The sequence below is a fragment of the Suncus etruscus genome, chromosome 1 (genome assembly GCF_024139225.1).
Source record: "Suncus etruscus isolate mSunEtr1 chromosome 1, mSunEtr1.pri.cur, whole genome shotgun sequence".
Lineage (NCBI taxonomy): Eukaryota > Metazoa > Chordata > Mammalia > Eulipotyphla > Soricidae > Suncus > Suncus etruscus.
In genome coordinates this window covers 61,745,343-61,765,534 of record NC_064848.1, presented here as the reverse complement: position 1 = coordinate 61,765,534, position 20,192 = coordinate 61,745,343, and the positions used below count along the sequence as shown (strand labels likewise).

The 20,192-nt window shown below is 46.1% G+C and overlaps 1 protein-coding gene across 1 annotated transcript; it reads right to left on the bottom strand.

Moving 5' to 3' along the window:
- Positions 1-46: 46 nt before the first annotated feature.
- On the bottom strand, positions 47-15,485 carry CA9 (carbonic anhydrase 9). Its single transcript, XM_049771873.1, has 13 exons — positions 15,384-15,485; positions 10,252-10,295; positions 9,780-10,054; positions 9,047-9,076; positions 8,675-8,845; positions 8,431-8,573; positions 8,251-8,343; positions 6,254-6,320; positions 1,577-1,734; positions 1,241-1,409; positions 1,104-1,130; positions 226-307; positions 47-119 (listed from the first exon to the last, which is right to left on the bottom strand). Exons 1-13 carry the CDS (start codon positions 15,483-15,485, stop codon positions 47-49), a joined length of 1,434 nt encoding a protein of 477 aa, XP_049627830.1.
- Between the last annotated feature and the right edge of the window lie 4,707 nt (positions 15,486-20,192).

The following is a 20,192-nucleotide window of genomic DNA, read 5'->3' as shown; positions in this document are numbered from 1 at the left end:
CTGCCCTTTGGCTCCTCTTCAGACTGCTCAGGGCAGGCTCTGGCCTCTATGCGACAGTCTCAGCCTCAGTGGAAGCTGCAGGGTGGTAGTTAATGTTCCCTTTGTTCCCATTCTGGAGTCTACACAACAGGGAAAGAAGCAGGGTAAGTGCCTTGGCATGACCTGTGCTGGAAGCCTCCCTGGGGGAGGGAACATTTTGGGGGCCAAGGTCAGCCTCTCTCCTACCTGAGCAACCTTCTCATCAGTATAAGGCAGCCGATGCCTGTGACAGCAAAGAGGGACCCAAATACCAGGGCCAGGATGTCACCTGGAGGGAGAGGAGAGGAGGCCTCAGGGGGGAAAGAGGTGGGAATAGGGTTTCTTTAAGCCTTAGCTTATCTCCACAACCCCTACCCCACATTCTTTAGCTGTCCCCAAGATCTCGAACCAGAAAGTTCGGCAACGGTAGGTAAATAGGAAGGGGTAAGGAAAGCCTAACCTTTTTGTCCTCCATGAAATGGAAGGAAAAAAGGTTGAGTGGAAAGGAGGATGTTTGGTGCTTCGTCCTGAGCTTCCTCCAAATTTATTTATTTTTTTTTTTTTTTGGTTTTTGGGCCACACCCAGTGACGCTCAGGGGTTATTCCTGGCTATGCGCTCAGAAATCGCCCCTGGCTTGGGAGGACCATATGGGACGCCGGGGGATCGAACCGCGGTCCGTCCTAGGCTAGCGCAGGCAAGGCAGGCACCTTACCTCTAGAGCCACCGCCCGGCCCCAGCTTCCTCCAAATTTGCCTTGACCACAAAAGGGAGCCCCCACCTTTGCTTTTTGTTTTGGTCACACCAGTGGTGCTCAGATGCTACTCTGAATACAGTGCTTGGGACTCCCTCCCAGTGCTGTTGGGGTACCATGCAGTGCAAAGGATTAAACCCACATTTCCTGCAATGAAAACCCGTGTCCCAGGCCCCTGAGCCTAAGCCATCTCCAGGGTCCTAGTACCCCCACCTTGACTGACACTCCCCTATTGGGGCAGGAAGTCTGCAGAAAAGGGGCAGAAACAGATTGGACTAAACATTGTTTAGGGTGTTCACTCAGCATCAGGACAAAGAGGGGGCACAAACGTACCAGTGGCAAAGCAGGAATTCAAACGTTCTAAAGAGAAAAAAACAGGTTGAGTCAGGGACCATTGTCACCAGTAAAAAACACAACACAAACAGGGACTCCCAGTGAGGAGGGGGATTCCCCCCAAAGTCTGTCCACACCTGACTCAATTCTCCGAGGGTTTCTGTCCACGCCAAGACCTGTAGTGGCAAAGGTAGAGGCAGAGAAGGAAACCTCGATCACACGCCCGTGCAGAGGCTTCGTGGGCCGGAAATTCAGCTGCAGCATCGAGTCTTCAGGTCCGCGCAGGGAAGAATAGAGGTTAAGGAGCTGGGGTGGTTAGAAGACAGTGGGGATGAGCACAGGACAAGGAAGCCAGGGGAGCCCAGCGTACAGCAGGCACCTCCAGCTCCCCTCATTCCACCTGCGCTTTATCATTTACCCTGAACACCTCCCTCCCTCCCACATACAATGTCATCACCATCCCCCAGTCCCACCTGCTTAGCGCTCAGCCTCACTGTCTCGTTGAACACAGTCCAGATGACACCCTGGGAACAGGGTGGTGTGGTCAGAGAGCCTTCATACCGGAAATAGCGGCTGAGGTCAGAGGGCAATAGAGCAGAGATGTCCAATCCTTGGATCTCAGTCTTTGAGCCTGTGGAAAGGGTCAGTGCTGATTATACCTGCATCACACCCTCACTTCTAAGGCTCTGGGGTACAAGGATACAGTTTCGGCTCCTCCTGAGACCATTATTTTCCTTACTGTCTCTCTTCCCATAACCCAGTCCCAGCCCAAGGCATAACTTAGAAGCATATCAAAAAATTGTTCTCCATCTGATTCATCTTCCTTTTATTGATTTATTTATTTATTTTTGAGCCACATTCAGCAGTGCTCAGCAGTACTCAGGAATTATTCTTGGTGGTGCTTGGGAGACCATATGGGATCCTGGGAATTGAATCTGGTGGCGGGGATAGGGTTGCATGCAAGGCAAATGCCCTACCAACTGTACTATAGTTCTGGCCTTTGTCTGTCTCCTAACTTTGCCTACTGTGCTAACATGCTGGGCTAGACTGGAGCCCAGAATTAACTCAAAGCAGAAATGAGAGAATATTGGAAGGATGCTAAGCCAATGAAACTCCCAAGTACATGATCTCAAGAGATGCTAAGCCAAGGAATAGTCCCAATTCTACAGTTCCTGAAATTTGTGACCATGACACCTTCGAATTCTATATTGACAGCCCAGTAGAAAATTAACAAATTAGATGGAAATGCTGCAAAGAAACAATTAACACAAAGGTTAAATGAGTAATAAGTAGCTCAAGTTAATCCTCAGACAATGACTTCGTTTTTTGTTCTGCTTTTTGTTTTTGGGTCACACCTGGTGGCACTTAGGGGTTGCTCCTGGCTCTGTGCTCACGGGTTATTCCTGATGGTGCTGGGGGGAACCATATAGAATGCTGGGGATAAAACCCAGGTTAGCTGCAGGCAAGGTAAAGACCCTACACACTGTGCTGTCTCTCCAGCCCAGTAAGACAATGAATTTAGTAATATCATATAACAATTTTTTTTTATTTTGGGGCCACAAATGGTGACTCATAACTCAGAGGTTACTCCTGGATATGTACTCAGAAATAGCTCCTGGCTTGGGGAACCATATGGGATGCCGGAGGATCAAACCTTGGTCCATCCTGGGTCAGCTTCGTGCAAGATAAATGCCCTACCGCTGCACCATCACTTCGGCCCTCATATAACAATTTTTATAATTTTTTTTTGTTTTTGGGCCACACCCAGCATTGCTCAGGGGTTACTCCTGGCTGTCTGCTCAGAAATAGCTCCTGGCAGGCACGGGGGACCATATGGGACACCGGGATTCGAACCAACCACCTTTGGTCCTGGATCGGCTGCTTGCAAGGCAAACACCGCTGTGCTATCTCTCCGGGCCCCAATTTTTATAAATTTTATTTTACTTAACTATTTTTATTGGGTGTGTGGGCCAAACGCAGCAATACTCAGGGCTTACTCCTGGCTCTATATTCAGGAATCACTCCTGGCAGTCTCAGGGGACCATATGGAATGCTGGGGATCTAACTTGGGTCAACCATGCGCATGCAAGGCAAGAGCTTTACCCACTGTACTATCACTGCAACACTTGAACTATTTTTGATAATTTTGTTTAATTCTTTATTATAATAAGCAATATAAAATAAATTATTTTATGCCTTCTAAGGGGGAAGGTTTGGGGGTTTGTGGGAAACTGGGGAAAATGGTAGAGAAAAGGTCACAGTAGGGGTGGGATTGGTGTTGCAACACTGAATATCTGAAACAACTATATTATGAACTTTGTAAACCATGGCATTGAAATAAAGTTAGGGAAAGAAAGAAAAAACAAACAAAGGGAAAGTGAGATGAATAATATAAATAGAAAATTTTATACTTTGGTTAGTTATAAATATAGTTTAGGGAGGAAAAGACACGAAATACAGTTCCCTTTAGTGAAATCTAAGGTCTAATAGACTAATGTAGTTTAAAATGACTCTTAAGATAGTACAGAGGGTAGATTGCTTGCCTTGAACACAGTTGACCTGAGTTTGATCTCTGAAAATGGCCAATAATGAACCCTGAGCTCAGAGCCCTGAGAACCACCAGGTGTTCCCCTTACAAAATGTTTTTTGTTTGTTTTCATTGAGTCACACCTATCTGCACTCAGGGGTTACTCCTGAGTAACCTATGCTCAGATTACTCTATGCTCAGAAATCACTCCTTGCAAGCTCAGGTTACCATATGGGATGCTGAGGATCGAACCCAGGTATGTCTTGAGTTGGCTGTGTGGAAGGCAAATGCCCTACCACAGTGCTACCTACCACACTTCAGCCCTAACATTTTTTTTTAAATAAAAATAGTTACTCCAGAGGGCTAGAGAGATAGAAGGGTAAGGCACTTAACCTGCACCAGGCTGACCCAGATTCAAAATCTTGGCACCACATATGATCCCTTGAGCACCACCAGGGATCACTCCTGAAGACAGAAATAATAATAGCTCTGGGCGCCCATTTGTGGCCCAAACTCTCACCCTAAATAAACAAATAAAATGATTCTAGGGGACCAGAGGAACAGTAGAGTGGCTTAGCATGTCTTCTTTGAAAGTTCTTGGTTATGAATTCAAATCCCTAGTATTCCACATGAACATAATTCTGGCTGCTCTGAAGTTTGAGTCTTGGCCACACCTACCTGCGCTCAGGGCTTATTCCTGGCTCTCTACTTGGGGATCACTCCTGGTGAATTCAATGTGTGAACTCATCCACATGGGGTATCAAGGATGGAACCAGGGTCAGTGGCATGCAAGGCAAGTGCCTTACCTGCTATACTATCTCTCCAGTTTGGAAGCACTGTTGTTTGAGCCTGACAACTCTAGCTATGGCCCCAGGCACCATATGTAGTTTCAGCCACACTTTAGCCAGGTGTGTGTAAGCACCATAAAAAGGGGTATAATACTCACTTTTACTTGAGCTCCACAACTAAAGAGATGTGGGAATACCATGGCTAGGAAGCATGACATCTTACTAGAGTGAGCATGAACACTTCAACAACCCCTGCAAGCACTACAATCTTTTTATTTTTATTTTTTTTTTGGTTTTGGTTTTTGGGCCACACCCGGCGGTGCTCAGGGGTTACTCCTGGCTGTCTGCTCAGAAATAGCTCCTGGCAGGCACGGGGGACCATATGGGACATCGGGATTCGAACCAACCACCTTTGGTCCTGGATCGGCTGCTTGCAAGGCAAACACCGCTGAAGCACTACGATCTTTACCTTGTGTGCCTCAACTAAGGCTGTTACCCGAGGCCAGTACAGCAATAAAAGGTCTGCAATTCCAGGTCGCCAACACTAAAAACTCAGTGTACTACAAATGAGCCACTACCACTGCAGCAACAAAGGGAAGATTTAGGCAGCAATGGAACAAAATAAAACAAGTTAAAAAATGTTTAATTAAAGTATAAAAAATGTTATGTATGAAACTCTTATCAATAACAGTACTGTAAATTGTTGTGAGGTGGCCCTCATAGAAGCAGACTGGTGGGTAAGAGACAATGAGAGTGGCATTGGTGGAGGGAAGTAGACATCAGAGAAGGGATAGGTATTAAAACACTGTGTGTTTGAGGGCCCGGAGAGACAGCACAATGGCGTTTGCCTTGCAAGCAGCCGATCCAGGACCAAAGGTGGTTGGTTCGAATCCCGATGTCCCATATGGTCCCCCATGCCTGCCAGGAGCTATTTCTGAGCAGACAGCCAGGAGTAACCCCTGAGCACCACCAGGTGTGATCCAAAAAAACAAAAAACAAAACAAACAAACAAACAAAAAAACAACTGTGTGTTTGAAACCTAATGAATAACTTTGTAATTTCACAGGGACTTAAAAAAAAGTATAAAAGGAAAGATTTCTAAGAAAAAAACATTTATAAATTTAAAGTGTTTAATGTTTATGAAAGTAAAATATTTTTATTAAATAACTGTAAGATACAGTTAAAGAGTTGCTGAAAGTTGAGTTTTGGTCATACAATGTCCCATCACTTCACCAGTGTTCATTTCCCACTACCAATTTCTCCAGTTACCCTCCAGTCCCTACCCCCACCTCCAGTCCCTACCCCCACCTCCAGTCGGCTCCTGTGGCAGACACTGGAAAAATAGTTTTTTTAATGTTTTCAATCTCCTGACTCATTCCTCAAGTTCCAGACACTACTTTCTGGGGTCTTTTTTTTTTGTCTTCCTTCTAGTTATTTATTTTTACTGCTATTAAAAATTTTTATGAGAAGCCAGGGAGAGAGAGCTCAAAGAACTGGTCTACATGCAGGAGCCCTGGTTCTTTTTTCCAACACTGCTTGTTTCTCCAAGCACTGACCCAACCCTACACTAGGAAGGAGCACCAGCACTGAATACTACTGGATATGGTTCTCAAGCACAGTGCCTTTGCCTATTTGCTTTTGTGTAGTCTCACAGTTCTTACTGAGCCCATAGTACATATGTATACCACCTCCCTCCTGTTAGGAAGCCCATCACCCTCTGCATCCTTGAGGTACTTCAGGGGAAACTCTTTCTAGATGGGGGATGGAGGCCACCAGGTCAAATTTTGAATCCACAAGCGAGGCCCTAAAATCAAATTCAAAAACAAAACACCAACCTTTGTGAGTGATTTCTGCCAAATGGGACAGCAAGTCTTCATAGACGTTATTTTCTTCTGGGCCCTCCTAGGAGGTAACAGTGAAAGACAGGTTTATATAAACACCCAGGGGACCTAGATGGAGGCAGAAAGCTCTGAGAATGCTGCAACAAACACCTACCTATTCATATGCACTACTCAATTTTGATCTACTATTATTTATTTTGGGGATTACACTCAGCAGTGCTCTAGGGCCAGTCCTAACTAACACTGTGCTCAGAGATAGAATCCAAGCCACCCACATGCAAGGCATATGCTTAGCTTATTAAGCCATCTCTCTGAGTCGATACTCTTTTCAGTGAGGGGTTGGAGCAGGCATGCTTAGCAGTGCTTGGTCCTATACCTGGCTCTGATATCATTTTTGATGATGCTGAGGAGGCCATGTGTGGTACCAGGATTGAACCTGGGTTGACCATTTCTGTTACTTCTGTAATATCTCTCTGACCTTTTGGGACCATACTTTTATTTAGTTTAATTTTATTTCTTGGACCACATTCAGGGCTTATTCCTGGCTCTGCATCCTGCACTTGCAGGACCATATTGGGTATTCACACACTCCCCAAAGAAAACTGGTACTACCTTTGCCTTCATATTCCCTTTGAATTCAATTTTTTTTGGTCACACCCAGCAGCACTCAGGGGTTACTCTTGGCTCTATGCTCAGAAATCGCTCCTGGCAGGCTTGGGGGACCATATGGGATGCCAGGATTCGAACCACCATCCTTCTGCATGAAAGGCAAATGCCTTACCTCCATGCTATTTCTCCAGCCCCTTTCTGAATTCATTTTAACAACTTGTTTGTATAACTGCCATCCAAGAATGCTCTGTTTCTGAGATACTTCTCTGGACTTTGGGCCATAAAGCTGATTCGAAGGAGACATGAACAGGTGTTTGCCAGCTCTCTGGTTTACAAGTCTTAATCATTAATGTGTAGATATCTTTGATAACTAAGGGTCCAAAGAGGTCATTACACAGTTATCTAGACTTGATTGTATTTCACAAAGGGAAAATATGGGTGTATGAATACTGCTCTTCCTGGGAATCCATTATTCCTAGTCAGTGGACTCTGACATGATTTTTGTTTGGTTTTGGTTTTTGCCTCACCTGGTGCCCAGAGGTTACTCCTGGCTTTGCACTCAGGAATCACTCCTGGTGGGCTTGGAGTCTAAACAATGGGTTATCTGAGGGCAAGGCAAGCAAGCACTTTACTTGTTGTACTTTCTAGATCCTCTGCCTGAGATTTTCTTTCCCACTAGTGAAAACTTCAAGGTGCACCCCACCCCTATGAATCCTTCCTTGATCACCTCTCTGATCACATGTACTTTGTATCATGATAGTTTCCTCTGCTTACTGTGGGAGCCTTAGAATGAGGACTTCCTGTTTTTTTTTTTGGGGGGGGGGGTCACACCCGGCGGTGCTCAGGGGTTACTCCTGGCTGTCTGCTCAGAAATAGCTCCTGGCAGGCACGGGGGACCATATGGGACACCGGGATTCGAACCAACCACCTTTGGTCCTGGATCGGCTGCTTGCAAGGCAAACGCCGCTGTGCTATCTCTCCGGGCCCAGGACTTCCTGTTTTTAGATTCCATTTGCAGCCCCTGTTTGGTTCACCAAGGATGTGAGTAAATGAACTGTGAGTAATCAAGAATAATAGCCAGGGGCCAGAGAGAGCATGGAGGTAAGGCATTTACCTTGCATGCAGAAGGTAGGTGGTTCGAATCCCGGCATCCCATATAGTCCCCCAGGCCTGCCAGGAGCAATTTCTGAGCGTAGAGCCAGGAGTAACCCCTGAGCGATGCCAGGTGTGACCAAAAAAAAAAAAAAAGAATAATAGCCAGACAGGAGAGTTAGCCTGCTGGAATGGAGTCTCTGAGAGCAAGATACAGTGAGCTGGGAGCATGGGGAAGCAGAAAGTGATGGAAATTGGAAAGGAGATGGGGTTGGTCCATGACTTGTTACCTGTAGAAAGGCAGCCAACACAGCCAAGCCCCCAGGGCGCCCCTTGGCCTCTTCAACTTGGTTAAAGGCAGTGCTGAGGTGGACCACGTGGATCTGAAGAGGACAAGAGGTAGGGAGAAGTGGGGACGGATCCCTGGCCTGTGCATCCCATCACTCCTAAGTGGATAGCAATGAGCTCACCTCAGCAGGGAAATGGTGGCCATCAACTGTGTGCTCTGAGCCTGGGTGATCAGGAGCCCCCCAGTGTAAATGCAACTGCAGGGCTCTGTACTCCCTTCCAGGACTCAATTCCATCTGCAGCCCAAGAGGTAGATTCAGCTGTACTGTGGTGGGAGAAGCAGGTGAACTGGTGGGTTCCTGTCTGGGCCTGGTTTAGAAGCAGGTAGCCTCCTCCCTTCCACAGGCCCGCCCCCAGGCCCCTCACCCGTGTGGCCATTGTTGAGCAGTTGCAGTTTTTCTTGTTGCTGGAGGTCAAAACCCTGTAGCTTGAGAGGTTGCAGCGCTGGGCTAAATTTGGCGAGTTTAGGACGGATATCTATGGGTGATTGAAAGCGGCCTGCGCAGTTTGGGAACACCTGGGGCCAGGGAGGGTTGCCTGGTGTGGGAGAGGAAGGACAAGAAATCTAGTGACCAGATCAGGGACTTTTAGGAAGCTGGTAGGAAAAGGAAGTAGTTGCATCTGGGCGGGAAATAGAAATCAGGGATGCGGAGACAAGTAGGGGCTGGTGTCAGCACTGACTGACAACGTGGGTGCCGGAAGGGTTGGGCAGAGCTGGTGGTGGGGTGGGTGTCTCACCTCCATAGTGCCAATAACCGTGGTCATCCCCTGAATAAATGAAAAAGAAGAGGCCAACGTTTAACCCAGTACCTCCCTACTATTCAGAAAGAGGGGTCTCCCTCACCAGCAGGGGTCCACAGACTCACATGCATTATGGGGCATGGCAGGTAAATGCACTGTAACTCACAGCCAAACGTAACACCCTCACTTGGCCACATATATAGCCTCGGATCCCAGAAACGCCAGTTGGCATGCCCATGAATGCTGGGGGTACTCAGCCTCCAAGTCCAGTGACAAGACTTCATTCTCTCTCCCTCCTCTCCCCTACCTCTTCACTCTGCTTCCCTTTCTGATCCCTTTCCAAAGTCTCGGCTTGTGGGTCCTGATACCTGCTCCCCTTTTTGCTGTTTCCTCTTTCAGGTCTCAGTCTCAGACTGATGAGGGAGAACCCTGCCCCCTTTCCCACCCTCCCACCTCTCCTTTCCTCTTCCCATCAAACTCTCACTTCTCTCCACCTGCATTTCTGCTTTCCACACTTTGCACCTCTCCTCCAGCCACTTCCTCTCTGCATGCCCATCTTTTCCTGCCCACCTCTCCTTATGCCTTTTCTTTGTTTCCCCACCCCCCAGTTCTGTAGAGGAAAGGGGGAAGGCTAATGAGAGACCCAGGATCCCCCAAATCACCCCAGGGGTTGAATGAGAAGAGCATGAACTTCCTGGAAGCCAGGTTTCCAAGGCTGAGAGCCACTTACCTTTGTGGTCCTTGTGAGCATTATCTGAGGGGTCCCTAGGGGCTCCAGGAGTCGGAAGATCCTCTGGCAGAGGACCCTCTTCTCGGGATTCAGTCTCCAATCCAGGTGACCCCTCTTCGTTGAATAGATCCTCCTTACCCAGGGATTCATCTTCTGCAGAGGAGTCTCCCCCTGCTGAGGGAGCCCCCAGGATCTGGGGCAGGCCCCGGAGCAGCAGTAATAGAAGTAGTTGCAGTGCAAGTCCTTGTGTCCGGATCAACAGAGGGAGCCAGAGCCTGGGGTACGGGGAAGCCATGTGGCTGACTATGGGGTGTCCCGAGACACAGTGCATTGGGGTGTGTACGGGCTGTACGTGCATTGGAAACTGGAACCGGGTGGGGGAGGAGCAAGCCTGGAGGGGAGCAGGCTGACTCAGAATGCCCTTTTGTAGAAATAAAGCCAAAGTCCCATGGTGCTGTCTGCCCCCCTTTACCTTCCCCCAATCTCAAGCCTGGAGGGGGGTGTAGTGAGGGGCACCTATATGCACAGGCACAAGGTTATCGGGGTTATGGCTCAGCCTGGAACCCTCGGCACCACCTGGCACTATATGGGCTTTCCCTGGCACCTCCCAGCTGCTTACCAGCCAGTGCCAGCTAACCCTGGCTTACTTCCCAGCCCCAGCCAGGGAAGGAAAAGACAGGGAGCTGGGGCCCCCCAGCTCTGGCTAAGAGGGAAGTCCACATGTATATCCCTCGGCCAGCTGCATAAAGCAGGTGGGACAAGCTGCTAGCAGAAACTGGGGGTAGAGTCTGTACAAGTAATTGCGAGGTGAATTTGTGTATGAATGAAAAACACATGTAGGGGAATGACTTTGATGGATTTCACTCACATTTTTTAGATGCAGCCTCTACTCAGAACTTTTATTGGCTGGTCTGCCTATGGAACTATCTTCCTTCTTCCCATTTCCATCTAATTTATACCCAGGTCCCTTCAGGATCTTAACTCGAGACATTTCCATCTTAGCTACCGCTACCTCCATCAACCGCCGGTCAAATGAAGCACATCCTATTTTCCTCAAAACTTTTACTGTCTTTGTTCAGGTAGTTCTTGCCACTGTGGAAGGCCAGTCATACTTTGATTAGACAAATATTTGTCTAGTCAGCCATTTGCCATGACATTTGTCATGTCAGGCACCAGGTTATGAATGAGTAGCATAGACATAAATAAGACATTGTCCCTCTTCCGGAGGTCACTGTCAAATGTGAGATGATCAATACTCATACTATTTAGAAGGGAGATCTTCATTCTGAAGGTCATACAGAAGTACACAGATTGCTTAGGGCCTGGAAGAAGAAGTTGAGTTGGTAAAATAGTGAAAGATTGGTCTTCGGGCATGCTGGAGGTATCAGTATTTGGAGCAGGAGAATGGCATGTACAGTTCCCATATTAAGTCATGTTGATGGCAAGTGTACAGCATGGATTGGGGAAGAAGGAGGGGGACACAAGAAGATGAAACGAGTCTTTAAGAATGAACTGGGGTTCCCATATTGTTTGCTCACTTGAAGGAACCATGAATGTGCATCTTGCAGCCTCAGGCAAGCCGTACTGAACAAAAACACGCTCTGTTGTGCAAGGCTCACATTTGAACCAAGAATTCTGGCTTGTGCAAAGCCTAAGTGAGTAAGGCTGTGTCAGAAGGCTTATGCCCAGGGCTAACATCTAGTAAGCACATGCCAGCCTGGGTGCAGAAGAGATGAATTGCATGGAAATATTTGTTGCCACTTAGATCTAAGATGCTTCTGGGTACCCTTTTCCTCCCCCAGACCTTCTTATTATTTCATCATCTCTTGTCTAACATGGTAATGTTTGGTACAATAAGAGCCCCTGGCCCTATCTGAATTTCTCAGCCAACTTCCACTCAGAAACACCCATTAGCTTGTGAAATAAAGTATCTTTTTCTTCTGATGTCTAAATCTCTAGTTATTCTAGATTCTGCTAAAGGCTATCTCCTCCAGGAAGTCTTCACCAATTCTGTACCACAGAAAGAGATTTCTGGTGCCAGATTTCTGGCTTGCCAGTCTTCTCTAATAACTCTGACCACCAATTAATCCTTATTAGGTTGCTTTATGATATTTTATCTGCCTTAATAGCTGTGAGTTCCCTAAGGACAGGGTCATTCATTGATCAAGTCAGTCCTTAGCGAGCACTCTCTCTGCAGATCAGTTTGCTTAGTTGGAGAAAAGTGAAATTGACCTAGATCCTGCTTTAGGAAACTCATGCCTTACCCAGAAGCTATCGTTCCAGGAATAAGATGACACATTTGTATGCCCCTCACAGGTGATCTGCCTTGCCAAAGTAATTGCCATGCTGCACAAAAAAAGTGTCTATGGCTAAGCAACAGCTGTCTTCCAATCAGCCATTTTAAATGAACTCTCTCAGTTGCCATCTTTGTATTGGGGTGGTGCTCAGGGATCTCTCCTGACTGAGATTTGCAGACCGTATGAGGTTCTGGGGATCAAACCCTGGTTGCATACTAGGCAAAAGCCCTATCAACTATACTATTGCTCTAGCCCTTGGATGCCATTTTTGAAGCTAAACTAAGAGTCCCTATGACAATAGTCGGCTCATTGTTTTTATGCAATGTCCTCAGCACTTTGCCTGAACCCTGACACTTGAAAGTTGCATGGTAACATCTGAGCTGGATGGACCTGAATCAGGCAATGCAATAACAATAGTCTAGTCGAAGTGAAAGAGGTCAGGGACAGAACAGAAGAGGAGAGAACAAAGGAGCACCACACTAACTCGAATCTGCTGGAGATCTGTCTCAACACTAACCCAGCTTTATTTCATCCCCTTCTGCACTTATGTGGAGGTTTCCTTTTCTCTTTTTCAGCCCTCTTGCCAACACCTTGATGATCCCCATGAAACATCGTGTCATTCCTTCTCCCACTTTCTCTGCTGCTTTGAGTGTTTAGAGTCTGGATTGGGTCCTTTCTCCATTGCAGCTCCCTAATTTTTTCCATGCCACTCCCCATTGTGCTCTCTCTCTCTTTCTCTCTCTTTTCTCTGTCTCTCTCTGTGTCTCTCTCTATGTCTCTCTTTATCTCTGTCTCTTCTCTCTCTGTCTCTGTCTCTCTGTCTCTCTGTCTCTATCTCTCTGTCTCTGTCTCTCTGTCTCTCTGTCTCTCTGTCTCTGTCTCTCTCTCTCTCTCTCTCTCTCTCTCTCTCTCACTAGTCTGTGGTCTGCGTGGAGAGTGTAGACTCTGACCCTGTATCATGCTGTGCAGCTGGGAGTCAGCCAAACCCTAAAACAGGTTTGATCTCCCAGTGTTTTGTTTCCTGGACCTCTCTGGGTTAGGACAGAGTGTACTTAGGATTGGCTGCCTGGGGCACCCCCTGCTTAGTACATGACCTTTGTGTGGTGGTTTAAGATCAAGTCTTTATTCTTGAGAACTCCTGTCTTCGAACACTTCGAGGCTGTGTCTCTGGGAATCCCAGGGTTATAGAGGAGGGAGCAATTCACTCATGGGCTAGGAGGGGATCCCCCAATCCCTGCTTCCCAGCCAGGGATTAGCTGCAAAGTCAAGTCAAAGCCCTTCAGAGCCCTTAAGTCTCTCCACTCTTACTAGGGACACTTGTTATTGAATTTATGACCCAACAAGATAATCACATTTGCAAAGACCCTTTCTCTAACAAAATCCAATTAAGTAACATAGGTTCTCTAGGTTAGTTATGGACATATCTTTGGAGACAGAGGTACCACTTAACCATTACATCATTAGTTATGCTGCAACTGAAATGGAAACACAGGATAAGAGGAATGGGTTTGTTCTGGACACACATGTGCCTCTTACCCCAGGTGTTCATCATACTCTGTGGGAAGTTTCACCCACTCTAGTGGCTTCCAGTCGTTGACAAAGTCATGTATTCCCAGGTGTTGGACTTGCTTCTCATTACCTGCTTAAGGGCTAGACCTAATTAGGTGTGCTGCAAGTGTGTTAAGTTCAACCTGAATCCCCTCTTCCTTCTTCATTAACAGCACCAGTGAAAAACCTGGTGACTCCAGTCAAGGTAAAGCTCTGGGTCTTGGGGCTGGAGTGATAACACAGTGCTAGGTTGTTTGCCTTAAATGCATTTGACCCAGGACAGACCTGGGTTCAATCCCCAGCATCCCATATGGTCCCACAAGCCATCCTGGAGTGATTTCTAAGCTCAGAGTCAGGAGTAAGTCCTGAGTGCCACCAGGTGTGGCCCAACCCCCCCCCCCAAATCTCTGGGTCTGATGTATTTTTGTATATCATCTTACAGTCACAATGGAAGAGTAACCCACACACATATATATGTATGTATGTTTGTTTTTTGTGGTGCCACAGATGGAACCCAGGGCTTCATGCAAGTGATACTAGTGCTCCACTGCTGGGCTATCCTTCTAGCCCTTTTTTGTTTTGCTTTTCACAATCTTAAGATGAAGGAAAGACCATGGGTGGAAATGAAATGAAAATATAACTGCATCACTGCATTGCTAACCTGAAGGTGCATTTCACCTAGAATTCTCTGTTGCATGGGCCAAAAATATTGTACTTAACTGCATTGAATTCACTATTACTGGGGCCGGGCGGTGGCGATAAAGGTAAGGTGCCTGCCTTGCCTGCGCTAGCCTTGGACGGACCGCGGTTCGATCCCCCGGTGTCCCATATGGTCCCCCAAGCCAGGAGCAACTTCTAAGCGCATAGCCAGGAGTAACCCCTGAGCGTTACCGGGTGTGGCCCAAAAACAAACAAACAAACAAACAAAAAAAAAGAATTCACTATTACTTTCTTCACACAGCTTACTAATGTAAGTGCCCTACTGTTGTTGGCCTTTACTCCATTCTCATTATTCATTTGCAACCTATGCTCGAGCTTTAGTCTATGAGTCTAGCACTTTCTTGCATTGCACTGCATGAGTGTAGTTTTCTCCAAGTCTTTGACTATGCTGTCCATCTCTGTCTCCTCCCTCCATTGACAAGCTAGGTTTTCATCATTCTTCAGGTCTCAGCTCACATGTCACTTTCTCCATGATGGAAAAACTACACCAGAACTTCTAAAGGTCTCCTGGATAGACATTTTATTGCACAACTGTCTGCAGAAAAGCCAGTATTTCCCTTGTAACATCTATCTCCTTTGTCAGGTCTGCCATGATAGACTATTAGCCTGCAGAATGCCTTAAAGGACTTGGTTCTTTCATCCAACTTCATATCCACGAGTAGCACAGACCATGTATGGAATGACTACTGATTGTTGTTTAGAGATTCCTTAGACTTCTCCAGCCTCTATTGAGTGGAAGGCAGAGGTTGACGTTAATTCAAGATGATATGGTTATTGCTTACCTTTTGACACCCTCCTCAACCCTCCCTTATCTTTGGTTTTGGGAAGAGAGTTAATGCATGTTCCAGGTAAAATATGGTACACCTGACTTCTGTGGGATACTTGGTCCTCTGGAAATCAACTGTCTCCATGTGTGTTTCCACTTAGACCTCATTTTTTCCCTCCAGAACTGGATTCCCTTTGGTGAGCTCACAGTAGGCTCTGTTACTCCCCCTACCTGCAAACAGACAGTGGGAGCATACCCAAATATACTCATTACCAAGAGCCCTTGGTTGTTGCGCTTAGTTCCATCCTTAGAGTCCATAGAGTTGCCCATACCTATGGCACTATTATGTCTTCCACGTGGGCTCTTCACGCACATTGTTCCAAGTTTACTTGAGATGGTACCACTGATCAGCATCAATTTCCTTGGGACCTGAGTCTAAGGTATAGTTTGACCCACATACCCTTTCTTCTGTTAAGCCCTTTCAATTGTGTCTCTCTGATCTAAATCCAGCATTTCTCCTTTCTCAGAATTCTTAGCATGTGAGATAGCTAAAGGGGACATCAGAACTCCGATAGTACTGGGGTTCTTGGCTTGAGACCTAGATTTCTAGGAATTCACAGTGACAAGAACAGAATCTAAGGTTCTATTTATTTTTTTTGTCTTCTTAGAGCATTTTTTCTAAGTACAAAATGATGCATACATTTTTAATATAGAAAACTTGGGAAAGGCAAAAAAGTATAAGAGAAAATTTAAAGTCTTATTTAAAAAATTTTTAGTATAAGAGCATTTTAATCACCTTAATTTTTCCATTCACTCCTTTAAACTCAGGGATCCAGTTCTTGGCACAGATTAGGTGCCTAGCAAATATTTGCTTAATGAGTTAAATTCAATCCCACCATCCAAAGATTACAAAGCACAATTAACTTTTTATATCTATGTTTTGAGTCATATATATATATTACACCCAAGTGGGATCATAGTGTAAGAATTTCGGGGGCTGGAGCAGTGGTGCAAGTGGTAAGACTTCTGTCTTGCCTGCACTAGCCTAGGACAGATGGCGATTCAATCCCCCCAGTGTCCCATATGGTCCCCCAACCCAGGAGCGATTTCTGAATGCATAGCCAGGAGTAAACCCTGAGTGTCATCAGGTGTGGCTCAAAAACAAAGCAAACAAAAATAAACAAAAAAGAAAGAATTTTGAGGTCTGTTTTTTACCCTCAGATACATTGTACATTTCCCTAATTTGAATGTTTTTTAAAACTTATTTTTTAATGTTTTCATATGGTTTCTTCAAATGACTACTGTTGCAAGTCAGCCTCTGAAGAGGTTGGCTGATGGAGGAATGAAGGATGAGGCCTTTCTCCTCCAGCTCGGACCACACTTCAGTTACCCTGTTCAGTCGGCGGTTCTGAGTTGAATGCAGCGGGAAGAAAGCCAACAGGTAGTCAAGCTTTTGAAGAAAACAGCTCTTTATTCCGTGAAGAGGCCAAAGCCAAAAGACCTAAGAATAGGCCACAGGAAAAAAGCCCCTCACCTTCCACAGACCCTTGGTTTTATGCCCTAGAATCAGTACCACCCAATGGTGGGATCAGGTACCACCCAAAGGTGGGATCAAGTACCACCCAATGGTGGGAGCAGAATCAGGTACCACCCTGGGGTGTAAGCAGAATGCCAGGTCACACCCTAGAGTAGGGCACAATCACCGATCAGGGTAGGGTCAGTAACATAATAATCCTATACAAAACAGACTAGCATACTTTTTTTCTGTGCAGGAAAGCAATTTCCTATCCATTTATCTACTTCTGGTCATATGGGTGATTTCCATGTTTAATTTAGGTTTTGTTTTAGAGCCACACCTGGCAATACTTAGAGGTGAGTCCTGGCTCTGAACTCAGGAATTGCTTCTGGCTATAGTTATGAGACCATAATGGATGCTGAGGATCAAACTGGGCTTAGGCATGTCAAGGTAAATCCTTACCCACTGTGCTATCACTACAGTACTCACATGTTTTATGTCTTTTTATGTTTATTTAAGGTACAATATTTAGAAGATTATATATTTATTTGGGGGAGCATACCAAGAAATACTCAGACTCTAAACTCAGAAATTACTCCTGGTAGTGTCAGGGGACCATAAGGGATGCCAAGGATTGAACCAGGGTCAGCCTCGTGCAAGACAAGTGCCCGACCCATTGTACTATCCCTCTGGCCCCAAAGACTATATATTTTAGGAGCACAATTTCTTACTCCAGAATCTGCCACACATCCTGATACATATCTTTCTGTCCACATATTTGTTAAGAATGTATTTTGTCAACAATGCAATATCTCACACCCCAGAGACTAGTGCAGACCAAAAAGAAATTAGATGTGAGGAGAAAGGGACTCATTCACCACTGGTGGGAATATAGACTGATTCAGCCTTTTTTGGGTTTGTTTTTGGTTCAGTCTTTTTGGGAAAACAATGTGAACATTGCTCAGAAATACTAGAGATTTAGCTTCCATACAACTCAGTAATACTACCAGGAATATACTTTAGGGCAGGGGTGGCAAACAAGTTAGACACAAAGAGCCAAAATTTTAAACTGTGAGAGTCAGAGAGCCACACCACACAGTGATCTGCCAAAACAAACACTCACACAAAAGCATATAATTTTAACAATAATCTATTAAACACATATTGCATTTTGCCATTTTGAGTGAGGGTCAAAATCCTGCAGTGATGGTGAGGGTGTGCTGCGTCCTCCACACTAAGAACTAACAGCCAGATGTGACCCAACATGTGACACATGGGTCCCCCGCTCACTGGCCCATGCAGTTGTTTCCAAGGGATGGGAGATGAGATGACGCAGCCTTGGGGCAGGACCCCCGCACTCGGAGATCTCTCCTCAGAGGTCCCTCCTCAGAAGCAGCAGAACAAAATCCAAGCTTGGCAAAGAGCCACAGTATACGAAATAATGAGAAGAGGCAGAGCTGCATTCATTTTGGCCGGGAGCTGCATGCGGCATGTTCGCCACCCCTGCTGTAGGGGTTCAAAAATGCACTCAGGAAAGACATCTATACTTCTATCTTCATTGCAGCACTATTCACAATAGCTTGAATCAGGAAACAATTCAAGTACCCGAGAACAGATGAATGGATAAAGAAATATCAGCACAACAGAATACTATACAGCTGTTGTGTATGTAAATATTTTAGGGGAATATTATGTTACTAACCCTACCCTGATCGGTGATTGTGCCCTACCCTAAGGTGTGATCTGGCATTCTGCCTCCACCCTAGGGTGGTACCTGATTCTGCTTCCACCATTGGGTGGTATCTGATCCCACCATTGGGGGTACCTGATTCTGGGGGATAAAAACAAGGGTCTGTGGAAGGCGAGAGGCTTTTGGCTGGAATTTATGCTGAGTCTTTGGACTTCAGTCTTGTCCACTGAATAAAGCTAATATTTTCACAAACCTGACTGTCTGCGAGCTGTTTACCCACCGTTTCACCTCAGAACCGTCAGCTGGACAGGGTGGTAGATGCGTGCTCCAAGCTGGAGGGGAAAGACCTCATCCTCCATCCCTCCATCAGTCAACTCCATCAAGGGCTGACTTGCAACATACAGCTGTTTGGAAAATGAAGTCATGAAATTTTCTTATACATGGATATGGAGAGTATTATGCTGAGTGAAATGAATAGAGTGAGAGGGACAGACATTAATGATCACACTCATTTGCAGGATATAAAATAAAACCCCACAAACAGGGACCAAAGTGGTGGTGCTAGAGGTAAGGCAAGGGTTAGCCTAGAACAGAGTGCAGTTTGATTCCCCAGCATCCCATATGGTCCCCTCCAAGCCAGGAGCAATTTCTGAGCCCATAGCCAGGAGTAACCCCTGAATGTCAATGGGTGTGGCCCAAAAACCAAACAAATCAAAACAAAAACTCAAAACCCACAAACAACCAGAGAGCTGAAGTGATAATACAGCAGGTGGGCTTTTGCCTTGCACGTGGCTGACACAGGTTCAATCCCTCAAAGCAAAACCAGGAGTGATTCTTGAGTGCAGAACTAAGAATAATCCATGTACACCTCTAGGTGTGACCTAACTCCTCCCTCAACACAACCCACATAGGAGAGAATACCCAAAGAGGGCCAGGAGGACTGGTTATTGGTAAGAAGCTTTGACAAAGTGGAAAGGGAATGTAATTAGGACAGAGAAGGGACCATTATGACAATGATAGTTGGAAATGATCACTCTGGACACTGATCACTCTGGGTGATGAAAGGAGGTAAAGTAATATGCATCATACTCCTTTAGTAACAATATTGCAAATCACAGTATCTAAAAGGAAAGAATGGGAGAGACAGAGAGATTAAAATGTCTGCCATAGAGGCAGGCAAGGGGAAGGCAGGAGGGAAACTGGGGACATTGGTGTGGTAAGAAATGTGCACTGGTGAAAGAATGGGTGCTGGAACACTGTATGACTTAAAATTCAACCATCAACAATTTTGTAACAATATCTCATGGTGATTTAATTAAAAATGCACTTTTAGGGCCCGGAGAGATAGCACAGCGGAGAGATAGCACAGTGGCATTTACCTTGCAAGCAGCCGATCCAGGACCAAAGGTGGTTGGTCGAATCCCGGTGTCCCATATGGTCCCCCGTGCCTGCCAGGAGCTATTTCTGAGCAGACAGCCAGAAGTCACCCCTGAGCACCGCCGGGTGTGACCCAAAAACAAAAAAAAAAAATGCACTTTTAAGGGGCCAGAGAGATAGCACAGTGGTAGGGCGTTTGCCTTGCATGTGGCCGACTTGAGAGGGACCTGGTTTGACTCCCAGCATACCATATGGTCCCCCAGTCTGCCAGGAGGTGATTTCCGAGTGCAGAAGCCAGGAGTGACCTCTGAGTGCCACTGGGTGTGGCCCCAAAACCAAACAATCAGTCAATAAAGTTGTTTTTCTTTTAAATGCACTTTTAAATATCATATTCATTGGTGCTCAGGGCTTACTCCTAGCAGATCTAGGAGACCATATGTGGTACCTCGGAATTACCCAGAGACTATGTAAAAGTCAAGAACTGTATCTGCTGTACTAT

Coding starts and splice junctions, on each gene's coding strand:
- CA9 (XM_049771873.1), bottom strand. CDS start 15,485: ATGTGCGTGAAGAGCCCACGTGGAAGACATAATAGTGCCATAGGTATG. Junction 1,735..6,253: donor GGCAGAAATCACTCACAAAG/GTTGGTGTTTTG, acceptor CCCTTTCCACAG/GCTCAAAGACTGAGATCCAA. Junction 308..1,103: donor GAATTCCTGCTTTGCCACTG/GTACGTTTGTGC, acceptor CTCTCCCTCCAG/GTGACATCCTGGCCCTGGTA.